At 42.3% G+C, this 13,922-nt stretch overlaps 1 protein-coding gene across 3 annotated transcripts in view; it reads left to right on the top strand.

The window, feature by feature from the left end:
* EVA1A (eva-1 homolog A, regulator of programmed cell death) overlaps positions 1-13,922 on the top strand; it is a 224,266-nt gene that overhangs the window by 61,859 nt on the left and 148,485 nt on the right. For all 3 annotated transcript variants that reach the window (XM_056344312.1, XM_056344309.1, XM_056344310.1), the window contains one exon: positions 11,308-11,522. In XM_056344312.1, the coding sequence (XP_056200287.1) occupies positions 11,442-11,522 (81 nt within the window). In that variant the 5' untranslated portion in view covers positions 11,308-11,441. The remainder of the gene's footprint in view (positions 1-11,307; positions 11,523-13,922) is intronic.

The raw sequence follows: 13,922 nt of genomic DNA, 5'->3' as shown, positions 1-13,922 counted from the left end.
CTAGGTGGCAAAGCAATCCAGAGTGATTTGACCTACTTGAGCATGAAAATTACATATCCCCTACCCTTATTACACAATGTCAAATGAGGGAGGCCTTGAATTTCATAGTTCGCAAAAAAGTTGCTGATAAAAATGACCATCAAAGTGTTGTTAAAATCAGTGACAGAGACTATAACCTGATTGGAAATATTTTCCTATGGGAGAACTCTTCACTGCCAAGACTGTATTGGCACGTGTAAGTCACACTGTATTATTCCATGCAAGGTAACAGGATTTCAGATTTGCTCTCTGGGATCACAGGAATTGTTCAACATTCTGACCTGCCAGTTGAAATCTACATTTTTCAGGGATGTGTAGGTCACTCTGAGAGCCCCAGAGCTGGCCTCTGCTGCTGTGTGCAAAGCATTTACATCTGTTTGTGATGGCTTTAGCAGCAGCTCCCGTAGGGTTATACACTTTTGCCTTCACTCCTGCTATTTGCCCTATTCTAAACAAAGCTGCCATCTCTCTGTACTCGTTGCCTTGTCAGAATAAGTTCTCCTGAATGGGCAGAAACCTGTTTATTTAGCGTTGGTGTTTCTTAGCCCTTATCAGATTGTCATGGCTTAGTTCTTTATTTCTTTAAAGAATTGGTTGGTGAGCATACAGTCCTGTCTGTTCACTTGTGTGGTTAAATATCTGTTTTCTTCATCCAAGTCTGATACATTGGGCAAAAGCTTTCCTTTAATTTGGGTGGTACCAGGATACTTCCCTGTGTCACTCCCAGTAAAGCTGTGGACAAAGGCCAGGCTGCTTTTAGGCACTTCTGCTGTGACTCTGCTGAGGCACGTGGTTATAGCAAGGCTGATTTATATTTCCTTTGCTGCACGTTTTTCATACAGAAACAAACCCTTCCCCCTGTGTTTGCAATGGTGAAAGGCTGTGTTTTGGTCACATTGGATGGTCCCCAACCTCCACAGGCTGGTGCTCTGTCTCTCACTGTCATGCTGTGTGGGGCCATGAAGGAGCTGTCACAGACCTTGCCAGATGCTTGATATACAGCAACTGCTTTTGTGACAGATGCTAAATATTTCCTATTTCCAGAGAAGATTTGGGGCTGAATTTTCTTTGGTACGTGGTGAACTGGTAAAGCCTGCACTTTCAAAATACTAAAGGAAAAAACAAAAGGCATGTTCACGGGGCATGAAGGTGCAATGGGAGATGGCTATCAGGTGCTGTGCTCACCAGCGTTGGCTTCCCTGTGGATGATGTAGCTAAAGGAGGGCCCAAGAAGGGGTTTGGTGGAGGTAAGGAGGTGACTTGCAGAGATTTATAGGGTTCTTCTCCCACGGGCCTGGAGAAAGTGTGATGGTGTTTATTTGCAGATTGACCCCATGAGCCATGGAAGTGCAAATTCTATGCTGTGCTATTCCATATCATGGGTTAGGTGGAGGTGGACTAAGATGTTGATCACCATAAAACCTTCTTGGCCTCTTGAATAAGTAGTGAGACCTTCAGTGAGCTCAGAACGTGTCCTGAGGGAGATGCATGGGTCTAGCTCCTGACTCCTTTCCCTGTTACGTAAGAATATTGTGTTGGTTCATCGCTTGAGCAACACATGAATAAGTTAGTCCCTGGCCCTTGAGAAATGGCATAAATTTGATTTCAGAGGTTTTCGTGACCAGACCAGAGGGTGCAGAAGGACTGTCTCTTGCCGTAAGACCCAGTGATGCTTGTCAGAAAGGCTGTGCACCAGCCTGCCCTGGGAGCAGGCTGGGGGGGGACAGATCCTGTTTGAGCTTTTAAACTTTGCTGCAGGCAGTTCTGCCTGTGGCTGTGGGAAGGCACCAAGCTTTGGGACTGCTTTTTCTTAGCTAGGTATTTCCAGCTGTTGATTTCCAGGGTTGAATTTGTTTTCTCTAAGAACTGTCACAGGAAGGAGTGGGATCAAAAGGACTTTGTTGTGGAAATGGAAGTCAGACCGATCACCGGTGAAATGTGTCTACCTGAGGAAGTTTACCAGCAAAGGTGCATTGGTAGTTATGCACGTGTCCCCTTGTTACTATGCTTACTATGGAAAATTATATGGGTATCATTATGGCAGCTTCATTATATCACTGCAGTTTTGCTGTTAAAAATCTCTTGTATATAAGCCATCTAGAGAAAGCTGTCCTTTCAGCAAAATAAACCTGTTATAACTTAATTCTAGAAGAGCTACGTGACTCCCAGTGGTGTGAGCTCCTTATCACTACTTAGAATGCAATAGCAAGGGCACAGTCAGCAGTGCTGTGATTGATTTGTGTGATGACTGGGTTTTGGAAAGGACTTGGGTGACAGCCAAGGAGAAAGAGCCAACTGAAGCTGCTCAGGAGGTATCACCCATGTAGTTCCTTCAGCTATAAAGCACTGACCTTAACACTTCCTGCAGCTGTATCTTCAGAATGAGACAGTGCCTAGCTTGTCTATAGTGCGTGGAATTGACCTTTTTGGGCTGTAAGAAGTATACACTAAATCTTTCTCAAAATTACAGCTCTCAGTCTCTGAGTACTGAACAAATCCCATCAGGCTTCCTAAGGCAACCTGGTAATTATCTTTAGGTTATGCCGTAAAATGTATTTTATAAATATGATTGTGCTGTATGCAATATACTTTATATAATTGACACACAATGCATACTAATGCATGCTAAATTATACTTTTTACAGTTAAATACATTAATATTTAATGCTACCATATTAATTATGTAATGTATTAATATTTATAATGCTATAACACTATTTTAACAAAGTGTTCTAAGAAATTCAGCACTGCAAAAATGAACTCTGCAGTTATAGAGGGGTTTAGGCTTCTCCTGCAACTTAAACTGGGTAAAATATTCTGCAAAATTGTTTGGGTATTTTTTAACATATGTGTGTGCATGTGTGTATGTCTGCATATAAATATATATTTTTTTATATATATACACAAACATGTACACACACACATGGACTTTTTAGTGGGAAGTGTTGGGAGTTGCCAAATCTGGTAGCCCAACAGAGACAAGGCAGTGACAGCCCTGTGTTCCCAGGTGCAGGCAGCAGCGATGCTGAGCATCTACTCCTGATAGAGAGAGGTGTGTGTCTCAGACCACTCGGATCAAATCAGGAAGAAACACAAACAGCACCAGTGGCCTCATCCTGTTACCCTCTCTGGTTGATCAGGATGAAAGCCTGTTAGTAGAACATATGCATACATACATATATCTCCCAGTAATTTGCCTTAGACAGTCCATGCAATAGCTGGCTCATGGATCCTCTCATCTCCAGGCACCTCACACACAGACGTGTGCCTGAAGATGGGTGTCTCAGTTGACTCCTTGACCCCTGGTCTTCCCATAGCTGGCCTGGACCTCCTGGTCTCTCCTGGAGCCAACACTCAGTCTGTCTGGTCTCTCCAGTATTTGACTCAGACTTGTGGCCACTTTCATACCTGGTTCCCAAAGCTCTTATTCTACATGCCAACAAATCCAGCTTGATAGTCACTGGTGATCACAGACGAACATACACACCCACACAATATGCTGGAAGGGCACACACACAGACCCTCTGACCTGTGCCCAGCTCTGGTTGCTGTCATTGAGATCCCCATGTGGACACAATTCAGTGGAAGGTGCTTTGATCTGGAATAGAGGAGCAGGAAGCAGCCAGAGAGAGGGTTGCAAGTTGGTGAAGTCCTGGTGCAGCTCTTTCCAGCCAAATTCTCTGTGCTGTCAAATTTCCTTCAACATCATTGATGCCTGCAACCATAAACATAGTGAAAAAAGAGTTTTTCAAAAAATTCCTTAAATCCAGGGGAACTGGATGGTCAACCCCTTGAATCACAGGTCAAGATACTGGTACAAGTTTGTAAGAGCAACGTTGACAAACTGGAGAGCGCCCAGTGTAGAGCCAGTAGGGAGGTTTGGGCTGGAGCACATAGCATAGGAGGGGAAGCTGGAGAAGAGAAGGCTGAGGTGGGACCCAGATGCTTCCTTCTGCTTCCTGAAAATTGTTATACATAAACCAAAGCTAGGGTTCTCTCAGAGGTGCAAAATAAAAAGGCAAGAGGCAACAGAGGAAATTCTGAGCACTTATTTGAAAACAATTTTAATCAGAAGGGTGTTGAAACACTGGCATAGGTGCTTCAGAGGCTGGGGAATCCCTGTTCTTGGCAGTCCTTGCTGAGAGCTGAACAAGGTGTGCTGAGCAGCTTGATCTCACTTTGATATTGGCCCTACTCTGAGCAGCATTTTGGACTAGATGACTTGCAGGAGGCCCTTCGAAGCTGAATTTCCCTGAGTCTAGAAAGATAAGCTTAAAAATAAGAGATAATTTTAAATGCTCTTCATTTGCCTTTTCAAAATGTAAAAGATCAGGGAAAAAGATCTCCATATCCATAAGGGCTCTAAAAACTTACTTTAGAAAAAAGTAAGGTCTCAAGAAACCACAGACTTATGCAACATTCAAAGAAAATAATCTAAGATGATATTCAAATAGCAAAGGAGATCTTTTGCTTTGAATATCTGGTGCAATTCTTTATAAAGTTTTAGACCTAAAATGCTTGCAGTTGGAGTTGCTTATTAAATTCTCTAGAGTTATTCCAACTGTCTGTGAAAGGGCTGCAGTGTTTCATTAAATTTTATAGGTGTTTACAGTTAGGAAATGTAAGGGAATAATTAGCAATAATCCTTACTGGTATCTGAGTTAGTTATCTGTTAGGTATCTGCAGAGTTGGAAACCACCTGCTTTTATTCCTGTCCCCCCTAGCCCTCACCAATCTAATTTCCACTACGTTCTCATCCTTATACAAACCCAGGAGACCTATGAAATACTGTTCAGCCCTTACAACACGTTACCTTGTTTAGCCTTGAAATGCTGGCACTCATCTGTAGTTCTAAATTCACTCTCGTTTCAAAGCCGTTTTTCTAAGTTAACACTGGATACTGTTCTGAGCTGCAACTGTGGCACAGAAGATCAGATAGTGGGCAAGGAACTGTTGGCTTAAAATAAAAATATTTTCCTAAGTATGCTTACAAGATGCTGAAGTTTATTCAGTGCTGTATGGTATCTGAAAGGTGAAAGCGTTGGGGAGTAGCTGAAGGGAAAGCAAATCTCTCTGTAGAAGGTTTGTAATAGCAAATTTTAATCTCGGGTATTAGTACCAAAGCAAAACAAACCCTGCTTGTCCGCACTAGGCTTCTCTGTGATTTGAGAGAGCTGCTTTTACTACTGCAACCACAGGATTATCAGTAATGCCTGGTATGAAATACATTCATTGAGTTACTTGCTCTGGCTTCAAGCCTTGCCTGGGGTCACATTTCAGCCCTGTTTGCCTGTCCTTGTGGCGTGTTATCCTATTCCACTGGCTTAGCACTGTTTCTGTGAGATGTGATGAGTATCGGTGTTCTGTGTATAAAGAATAAGCTGAAATTCTGCAGTCCCTAGCCTATCTGAAAGCCAGTGTGGTACAGGGGTAGTCTGAGCTCCAGAAAAGTATCTGATTATGGTCTCTCCTGGAAGAAAGTTCTGTTTCACATCCAGAGTCTCAAAAACCTCTGCAAGGAAGCTGAGGAAACGAGAAGAAAATAACCATAGATACTGGGGAAAAAAAGTATATATATTTGGAAAGTAAGAGGATTAAAAACAAAAGAATCTCTGCGAATGAGGAACAAGGCAATGTTTTTATTCACTAACACAGTTAATTACACTGACTTAATGTGTTTCAGATAAGGGGAAATTGCATATTTCTAAGTAGTGTTCTTTTTTCATTATGTTGATTTTACTCTATTGTGTGTATACGCTTCTGTATTTGTAACTACAAAAGCTCAAAGTGGGATATTTTAACAAGACATTACTATAGCATAGATATAGCTTGATGCGGATACTAATGAAGCACTCGTTTGAATTATGTGTAGTAGGCCATTAATCATTAAAATAATTTGAGTTTCCTTGTAATTTATTAGAAGTTTCAGATCTTATCCGAACTATACAAAGAATTAGTTTTATTGTTATTGTCTCTATTCCTCCAGCACACACCCACAGGTATGTTTACTGGTGAAAGATGAAATTTGTCTTCTGATGATTGGCGAGATAGTGTGGTGCTATGTACCTTGTCAAACAAAACTAAAGCAGTATTTGGTAGAAGCAGGAGAAGAGGGCTTACTGCTTTTAGGCAACCATGGTTAAATGTGATGTATGAATCAGTGTTTGTATACTCTACTAATTTCATCTGAGTGGCGTGGAGGCTGTTTTATCATCTGTGCTTTTGTAAAGAGCTCCATCAGTTGCTTTGGTTTCCAAAAAGCAGGGCTGCAGCTCTGAGAGAGTAAGTAAAGGACGATGTTTAGATTCACAGTACCTGTAAAAGGATGATATTTTGTATGAAACTGTTATTTTTATCTAGTCTGCATATGTGTTAAGGGTTAGAACTTAGGCTGTTGGATGAGAACTGAGAAAGAGTTACCTGGAGAGGCAATGGTGGAAATGGTTCTTGGGAGCTCTCATTGCTGGGTGGGATGGAGTTACAGTCAGCGTGAAGCATTGTATTTGGTGAGTAGTGGAGAGTAATTGCCAGTGACTCATAAGGGGTCGAACTGGACTTTAGAAAAATAAACTGCAAATGGTGCTTGAAAGGACTATTACCTTCTTGTTAGAGAGAAAGAATAATCTATCGTTTTTATGATGCACTTTTTTTGGTTGTTTATTTTGTCTTCAGAATGTAAATCTCTGCTTTGGTAGTGACATCATCTTTTGAAATGAGATATTTAGCACCTGACTCGTATACATTGATTTAATTTGGGAGTATGGATGCCAACCGGCAAAAATCCAGTGTCCTCTATACAATCCTTAAAAAAAGAAGAACGCTAAACCCAAGATACTTTGAGATTGTTTTTGTTATCCCAGATTTTCAATGCATGTGGTACTTGGAAAGGGTTTGGTGGGCTTAGTGCTTCAGATTTATTTTATGCTTTTACCGTGCTTTCAAATGAAACATGTATTTTTAAAGAAAAGCTCAAATTACCACTTGCTCTAACATTTCTTACCTAGGCAGACTGATAAGTGAACCACCAAATAACTTCCTGGTAAAATCATGAGAATTTACGTCACTTCCATTCCAAGATTAACCATGACAAAATAGAGTAGATTTGGCTGTAGCAGTACAGCTGGGGTGTTTTCCTAAAATAATTGCTTGCCTTCAGGTCCTGGATCTGACAATGGAGATTTCACGTGCCAGAATTTGAAGGTGAAGAAAGAAGTGGCAAATGTCTTTGGCCATCTTTAAAAAACAGCCTGCCTTATCTTTCTTTGGAGTGGACACTTACAAGACTATCCCAGATACAAGAGATAATCATATCCCAGATAATGCAGAAACATACACTTGATGGGGAATGATAACATCATTTGATAATACCTTTATCATCTCAGTTTCTTGACTGTCACATTCTGTTGTCTATGAATAGCTGATCAGTGATCTGCTCTATCATTTTACTAAATGAAAAACATTTCTTGCAGCCATCAAAAAGAGATTTTTTTCATGCTTGCCAGGAAAGAGTCAAAGAGCTCCCTAAGCTATTCCTTGTATGCTTATGAAGTGCTTCTTACCTTGGTATACAAGTGCCATTGACTACGTGTTTATGCATTTCATTCAGTAAAGAGCTTCCCCGCAGTTCCCTCCCTGGTACCACATGCAGTGGTACAAAAGGTCACTGGAGGTTTGCTACCAAAAATTCAGCAAGGATGCTGAAAACAATTCAGATTTTGTACTACTGAACTGTGAATGAATGGGCAATGACAGATCAACACTTTCAAAAGAACTACCAATGAATCTAGTACAAATCTGGTATGCTTAAGTGGGGGGGGGGGGGGGGGGGGGGGATGGAGGGACAAAAAAAGCACATTACTCTCTGCAGCCACTTCCTTCTGCTCTTTGAAGAACATCATGTCATCCCTGATCATGCCCACGCCTAATCCAGTATCTTCTCTCTGACAGTGGTGAGTGCCAGATGTTTCACACATCGTGCTTTGTTGGTTATTAGCCAGTCATTATCAAAGCATTCAATCACTCCAATATCTTGAGCCTGAATGAACTCAAGTTATTTTGAGATTGCTGATGGAAGATGAGGGGAAGGAGTTGTTTCAACAAGTGATCTGTGCTAATTGCAGGGGTTGAAACCTTCCCTGGTCCTGAATTGGTAATATGAAAGGCACACTCTAGGATGGCTGTTCTGACAGAAGAATTGAATATTCAGAGGAGCCAGTAGAGTATTGATTGCACTTTGTATTTCTCTGGATCCCTGATAGGTCAGCCTCAGGGAAAAGTCCTAATGCACTGGAGTAACTGTGTGGAAAGGAGAGTTTAATGTTTTGTGTTATGTTCTGGTTTTGTTTGTAGTTTGCTTTTCCTGATGCCCATGTTGTATGGTTGCCTTACTTTTGAGGGAGAAGAGCTGATCTTACACCAGGAGTAGGTGTGCAGCATCACACAGTGCATGTGTTCTACTGACTGGGGAAGGAGATGCACTCCAGTAGTTCATTTTGTCCACAGAGTGCTTCCTTGAATAAGTGAGATAAAGGCACTGAATTAAACAGTGCTGTTCCGGATCTGATGCAGCCCTGTCACTCTAGTTACTGGGGCTGTGTCTCAGCCTTTTTCTTATAAGTAAATGCTGCCCCGGGGACTTGGAAATTATTATGTTGATTTGAGTAAATATCTACTTGGCACACACCTTGGGGCACTGCAGCAACAGAACTGCTAAATAAGAGCTACAGGCTAAAATTTAGAGAAAACAGAGAAAACAGCCCTCACTCAAGTGGCAGCTTGAATGCTGAAGCTAAATTACTGTGTGTGGGTTATCTCTAAGGGCAAGGATTATAGTTCTTTTAGGCACCTTGAAATTTGTTCAGACCAGTGTTCTTTCATGCAACTCCTGAGCTAGGTTTCAGTGTTGGTATGGAGGAACTGTTCCCAGTATGGCCTCTGGATGTAGGTCATACTATTTTGGAGAGGAAGATGAAGTTGCTGGATATGGCCTTGGGGCAGAGAAAAGGCTCTGGGAGTGTTTAACTTGGTGGAGTAAATGTACCCTACAGATGTGTCTACAAGGAGAGCTACAGCTGATGTTGGAATAACTCTGAGCAAGCCACATGAATTCTCTCAGACCACGTGAATTGCCCTTCCCTGTGTGCATTATCCTGTCTTGGAAGACATGATGATGAACATGAGGAAGCAGTGCACCTTGCAGTAAGGAAGGGTAACTGCACACCAAGCTGGCCCCTCAGTATGGCAAAGATGTTGAGAATCTGGAGAGAGTCCCTTCAGCTGCCAAGAAAGCAAGGGCACTGGAACGTATGATAAATAATAAGAGACTTGAGGGAGCTGGTCTGTTCATCTAGGAGAAGTAAAGAATAAGGAGAGTGGGATCTAATTACTGTTTTACCTAAAGCTATAAAGGACATGGAACCAGTCTTTTATCTGAAACGTACAATGGAAGAACCGGAGTGAACAAAAAGAAGACATAACATGGGAAATCTCAATTGCATGTGATGTAAACATTTTTCATTGTGAAAGTTGTTAAGCATTGGTACAGGTTGCCTGGAGAGGTTGTGGAGGCCCCATCCTTGCAGATATTCAGGATAAGGCCCTGGGAAACTCAATCTAAGTTGGCCCTGCTTTGAGCAGAAGCTTGGACTAGATGACTTGCAGAGGTACCAGCCTAAATTATTCTATGATTATGGGCCACCAAGAGAACAGTCACATTCCAGCCATCTTTTAAAAACAAATCTAAGTTATACATCAGGTTCCCTCTTAGGAATGTGTCCAGGGATTACTTGTTTCTCTTAATGGTTTTGTCTTTTCTCTCTGCCTCTTAAGAGTCTACCAGCAACAATACCACAATGTCCTGTCCCTGGCTTCCTCTACCTTTTCTTAAGAGGAAGACAGGGACAGGGCACCATGGGATTGCTGCTGGCAGACTTGTGTGGGTGGCCAGCAGTGGGAAGGGGACTTCCAAGCTCATGACACAGAGGACATCCGTAGGGTTGAATGGGACCATGGCTGATGCTGACCTGGGACATGCTATAGTCTTCCCTGCACAGATGTTTCTATACCAGCACCACAGTGCTTTCCCCTCATGCCTGAGTGTGGCAAAGCCAGGATTTGTTTGGCAGTTGCCGTGGCAGGCTTTCTCCCCATGCTTTATTCTTGTTAACAACTTTATTATTGTGGATAATGTCATCCTCTCACAAACAAGGAGACATTTGGTTCTGCATGCTGTATGCCTTCTACAAAGATTGAAACTTTGCAAAAAAGGAGAGAAAGCAAAGCTTTTGTGTCAAAGGCCTAGAAAAGAAGGTGCAACCAGAAGAATTGAACTGACATATTGTGAAGAGAGATCAAAGATGTGACTGGTGTGCCATGATGGAATAGGCCTTCATGCAACCAACTGCAACCCCAGCTTTCCTTTTAGTGGCTCTGTGTCTGGGCCTGTCTTGCTTATGATTGTAAGTTCACAGGAAAAGTGAGGCTGGGAGGGACTTCAGGTCTCTAGTCTAACCTCCTGGTAAACTAGAAGGTCAGACCAGGGCACTCAGGGCTTTGTCCCAGTAAGGCCTTAAAAATCTCCAAAGGTGTATACTGCACAGCTTCTTTGGGCAGCCTGGTCTACTGCTTGACTGGCCTCACAGCAAAAAATTTGCTTCATACACCCAGTCTGAAACTCTCTTCTTTTGTCTTGTGCCTGTTTTATCTCATTCGTCTACCATGCACCACTGTGAAGAGCCTGGCTCCACCTCCATGACACCTCCCTGCAGATACTGGCATGCTGCTATTGGTTTCCCCCAAAGCTGTCTCTTCTCCAGGCTGAACAAGCCACTTCTTATAGGGCAAGTGCTCCAGCTCCCAACCATCTCAGTGGCCCTCTGGAGCTCATTCCAGTTTATTGAAGTCTGTCTTGTACTGGGGTGCCAAAAATTGCATGTGGTATCTAGATGTGGTCTAAATAATGAGTCTGGCTTGGTTGTGTTTCCCATAAACTTGACACATGCTGGTGTCAATAAGTGGTATGACTGGACTAAGAGTTTGGAGCATCTGAATATTGCTTCCACTGAGGATATATAACATGGCTGAAGGTCAAATCACCAAGCCACCCCCACCATGTCATTATCTCTCTCCTTTGCACGTGTGTGAGATGGGTAATAAAATCCATGTCCCTCATTGCTTGTTAGTTGTGCATTTGTTAAACTGCACTGCTGTATAATCACCTAAATATTAACTACCGTTCACTAATGATGTGTTTTGTCTTGGTTTTTGCAGGTTACATATCACAAGTACTAAAGAATTACACTGACCATGCCTGTGATGGAGAATATGTTTCCCTGAGATGTCCTCACAGAACCACCATCAGCATCCAGTCTTCTTTTTATGGCCGAATTGTACCAAGTCATCAGATGTGTCCTTCTCGCTATCCCCACTCCTATGCAACTTTAATTAAAGAAGATGTTGCCTGTTCAGTTGGCACTTCCCTTCAGGTACTGCACATTAAACTGCATCTATTCACTTTGGACTTCCATCTTTCCTTGGCCAAGCCGAATCTTTCTGTGCTGGTGCTGCACAGACCTGTATTAAGCAGTGCTACCCAGCATGGGAGCACTGACGTCTCACACAGCTCAGTGGATAGTTCATCTTTGTAGTTTAGACAGGACTGAATTAGATTTTGCTGATGAATTTCTTAACTTGGCTGAAACTACTCAGTAACTGATCAGGGATGTGGCTGAAACAGAATTACACTGCAAAACTACATTAAGTTTGACTGGGTTTGAAGATACATTTTTTTGAAATAGTTTTCCTTCCCAATGGTTAGGTTTTTCAACACATTCAACAATTGCTGTGGCATTCTTTTTACTTTAGAACCGATCATATTTCAAGAGGCTTTTACTTTGGTAACCTGAAACGCAGAGAGAATACTTGGGTTTACTTCTGACTCATTTGGCTCTTAGGCCACAGTAAGTGTTCGTACATCACTTAAGCTTGTAATGTCCCTAGCATCAGTAGTTAATCAGCTCTGTCCGTTTGTGAGGGGATGTTGACAATATGTATCCTTCCAAGAGCACATGTGACATTGGCAAATCAAAGGATTATTTGGAAGGTACCAGTGTTACTCAACTGTCAGTAGGAACAACTAAAATCAGAAACGTGAGTTGGCTGATGTTGTTGAGATGAATGGGGCCTGCCTCCTGGGTGTTGAAGTAAGCACAAATCTTTCCAAATACAGGATTTGGGACTGTGAAAACTTTTGGGAAAAGATCTCAAGCATCTAGTGTGTTTATGGCTATGAATCAATAATGGCTCAAAATTTTATAGCAGAACTAGATTAATGAACCTACAGTGTTAGTGAATAATTTCTTTTTTAATTTGGCTAAAGGCCAGAGTTTCCCAAGTCACTTCTCACTCTTGCACCCAGAGTTTTTAAGAGGAATTTACAGCATTTTTTTGAAGTTGATTTGGCTTCCAAATGTCAGTGGGAAATCCTCAAGAATTTGCACGGGGTTGGAGTTTGCTCACAGTGTAACCCTTAAGCTGTCAGATTTGCAGTTGCCCTTGTAACACTTCTACTGCATAACAAATGACTGAGCTGCAGTAAGGGAGGACACGGTCCTTATCAGTGGAAGGTTTTCCCAGATATGATAACAGAAGTTCATAATACAATAGGCAAGAGGCAGCTGTGTTGTTTAGGGTGGGAGAACGTGGACCGAGAACTTTGGCAGAGGCTAGCCTTCCCTTCTTCATTTTACCGATCTACTGCAAATTTTACTTGAAACTTTTCATTAACCAGTGTGACTGATAGCTGTGATAGCTATGTGTGTAGCCTCATCCCTTGTGGGTGAGTGGCCCGCTTAGGGCATGTGGAAGAACTTGAGAACAGGGAAGATGTAACCTTTGGCTTTCCACACCACGGTTTTATGTGCAGGAGGGATTTTAAAAAGTTCCTTACCTGCCTGGCTTAGCTCCTTATGTCCTTAGAGCTGTTACCCATTAGCTTTGCCTCCAACACTTACAGTGCTTATAATTACAGCTCCTCTATTTATCAGAGTGAGAACTGTGTTACCTGTAGGTAGTCTTGTAGCAGATCTCTTGTACAGTGTGTTTGTTACATGAGTGAGACCAGAACATTCCTCTTCACCCATTTCTGGGGATGTAGATGTACTAGAGAAGTATCTGACATTCTCTGTTATGCCACAAATTTCTTGGGGGGACCTTGGACAAATTCCTGAGTCTCTTTGAAGGAGATCCACAGTGCCGCTTTGGTGCCTCTGAATGTGGCTCTGATACCTCAATGTGCTGTCCTTAGCCAGGGTAGGATGACTCTGAATGCCAGAGACGAATCTTGTCTTCTTTCTCAGTCCTGGAGGGGGTGAGGCCTCTCTGGAGGGTAAGCAAGAAACTCTACAGGCTGAATGGCAAGCTGCCTGCAGCTTGCTGGTAGGAAATACATGTATGTAGGAAACTTGGAAAGTTGTAGACAAGGAAATTGCATGTATTTTTGTGGTTTTGAAACTCAGCTGTATGGCTGCTATAGGCAGGACCAATTGTGTGTATTTTCTGATTGGCAGTAATTAAAAAAGTCAGCCAAACCAAACCCTTCAAAATTAAGTACATAAAATTGCGTGTCTGGTCAAACCCGTGACTGTATAAATTTGCTGCTTCTCTGGAGAGTGGCCTGGAGGGAGTGTAAGGGGCAGTTATTAATACTCTTCCCTGCAAACACTACCTGTGAGTAACAGTTAATTCCCATTTAGAAGCTCTCTCCCCTGGAAATGTCCAGTTCAGCCATTGCTTCTATGTTTAAAAGGGAAAAGAAAGGGTTGATCATACTGAGACAACCACTACTAATCCAGCCTCATGTGGTTGGCTGCCAGGATCCCTCACTT

This window comes from Falco biarmicus, chromosome 6, assembly GCF_023638135.1.
Source record: "Falco biarmicus isolate bFalBia1 chromosome 6, bFalBia1.pri, whole genome shotgun sequence".
Lineage (NCBI taxonomy): Eukaryota > Metazoa > Chordata > Aves > Falconiformes > Falconidae > Falco > Falco biarmicus.
This window is presented reverse-complemented; position numbering and strand designations above follow the sequence as displayed.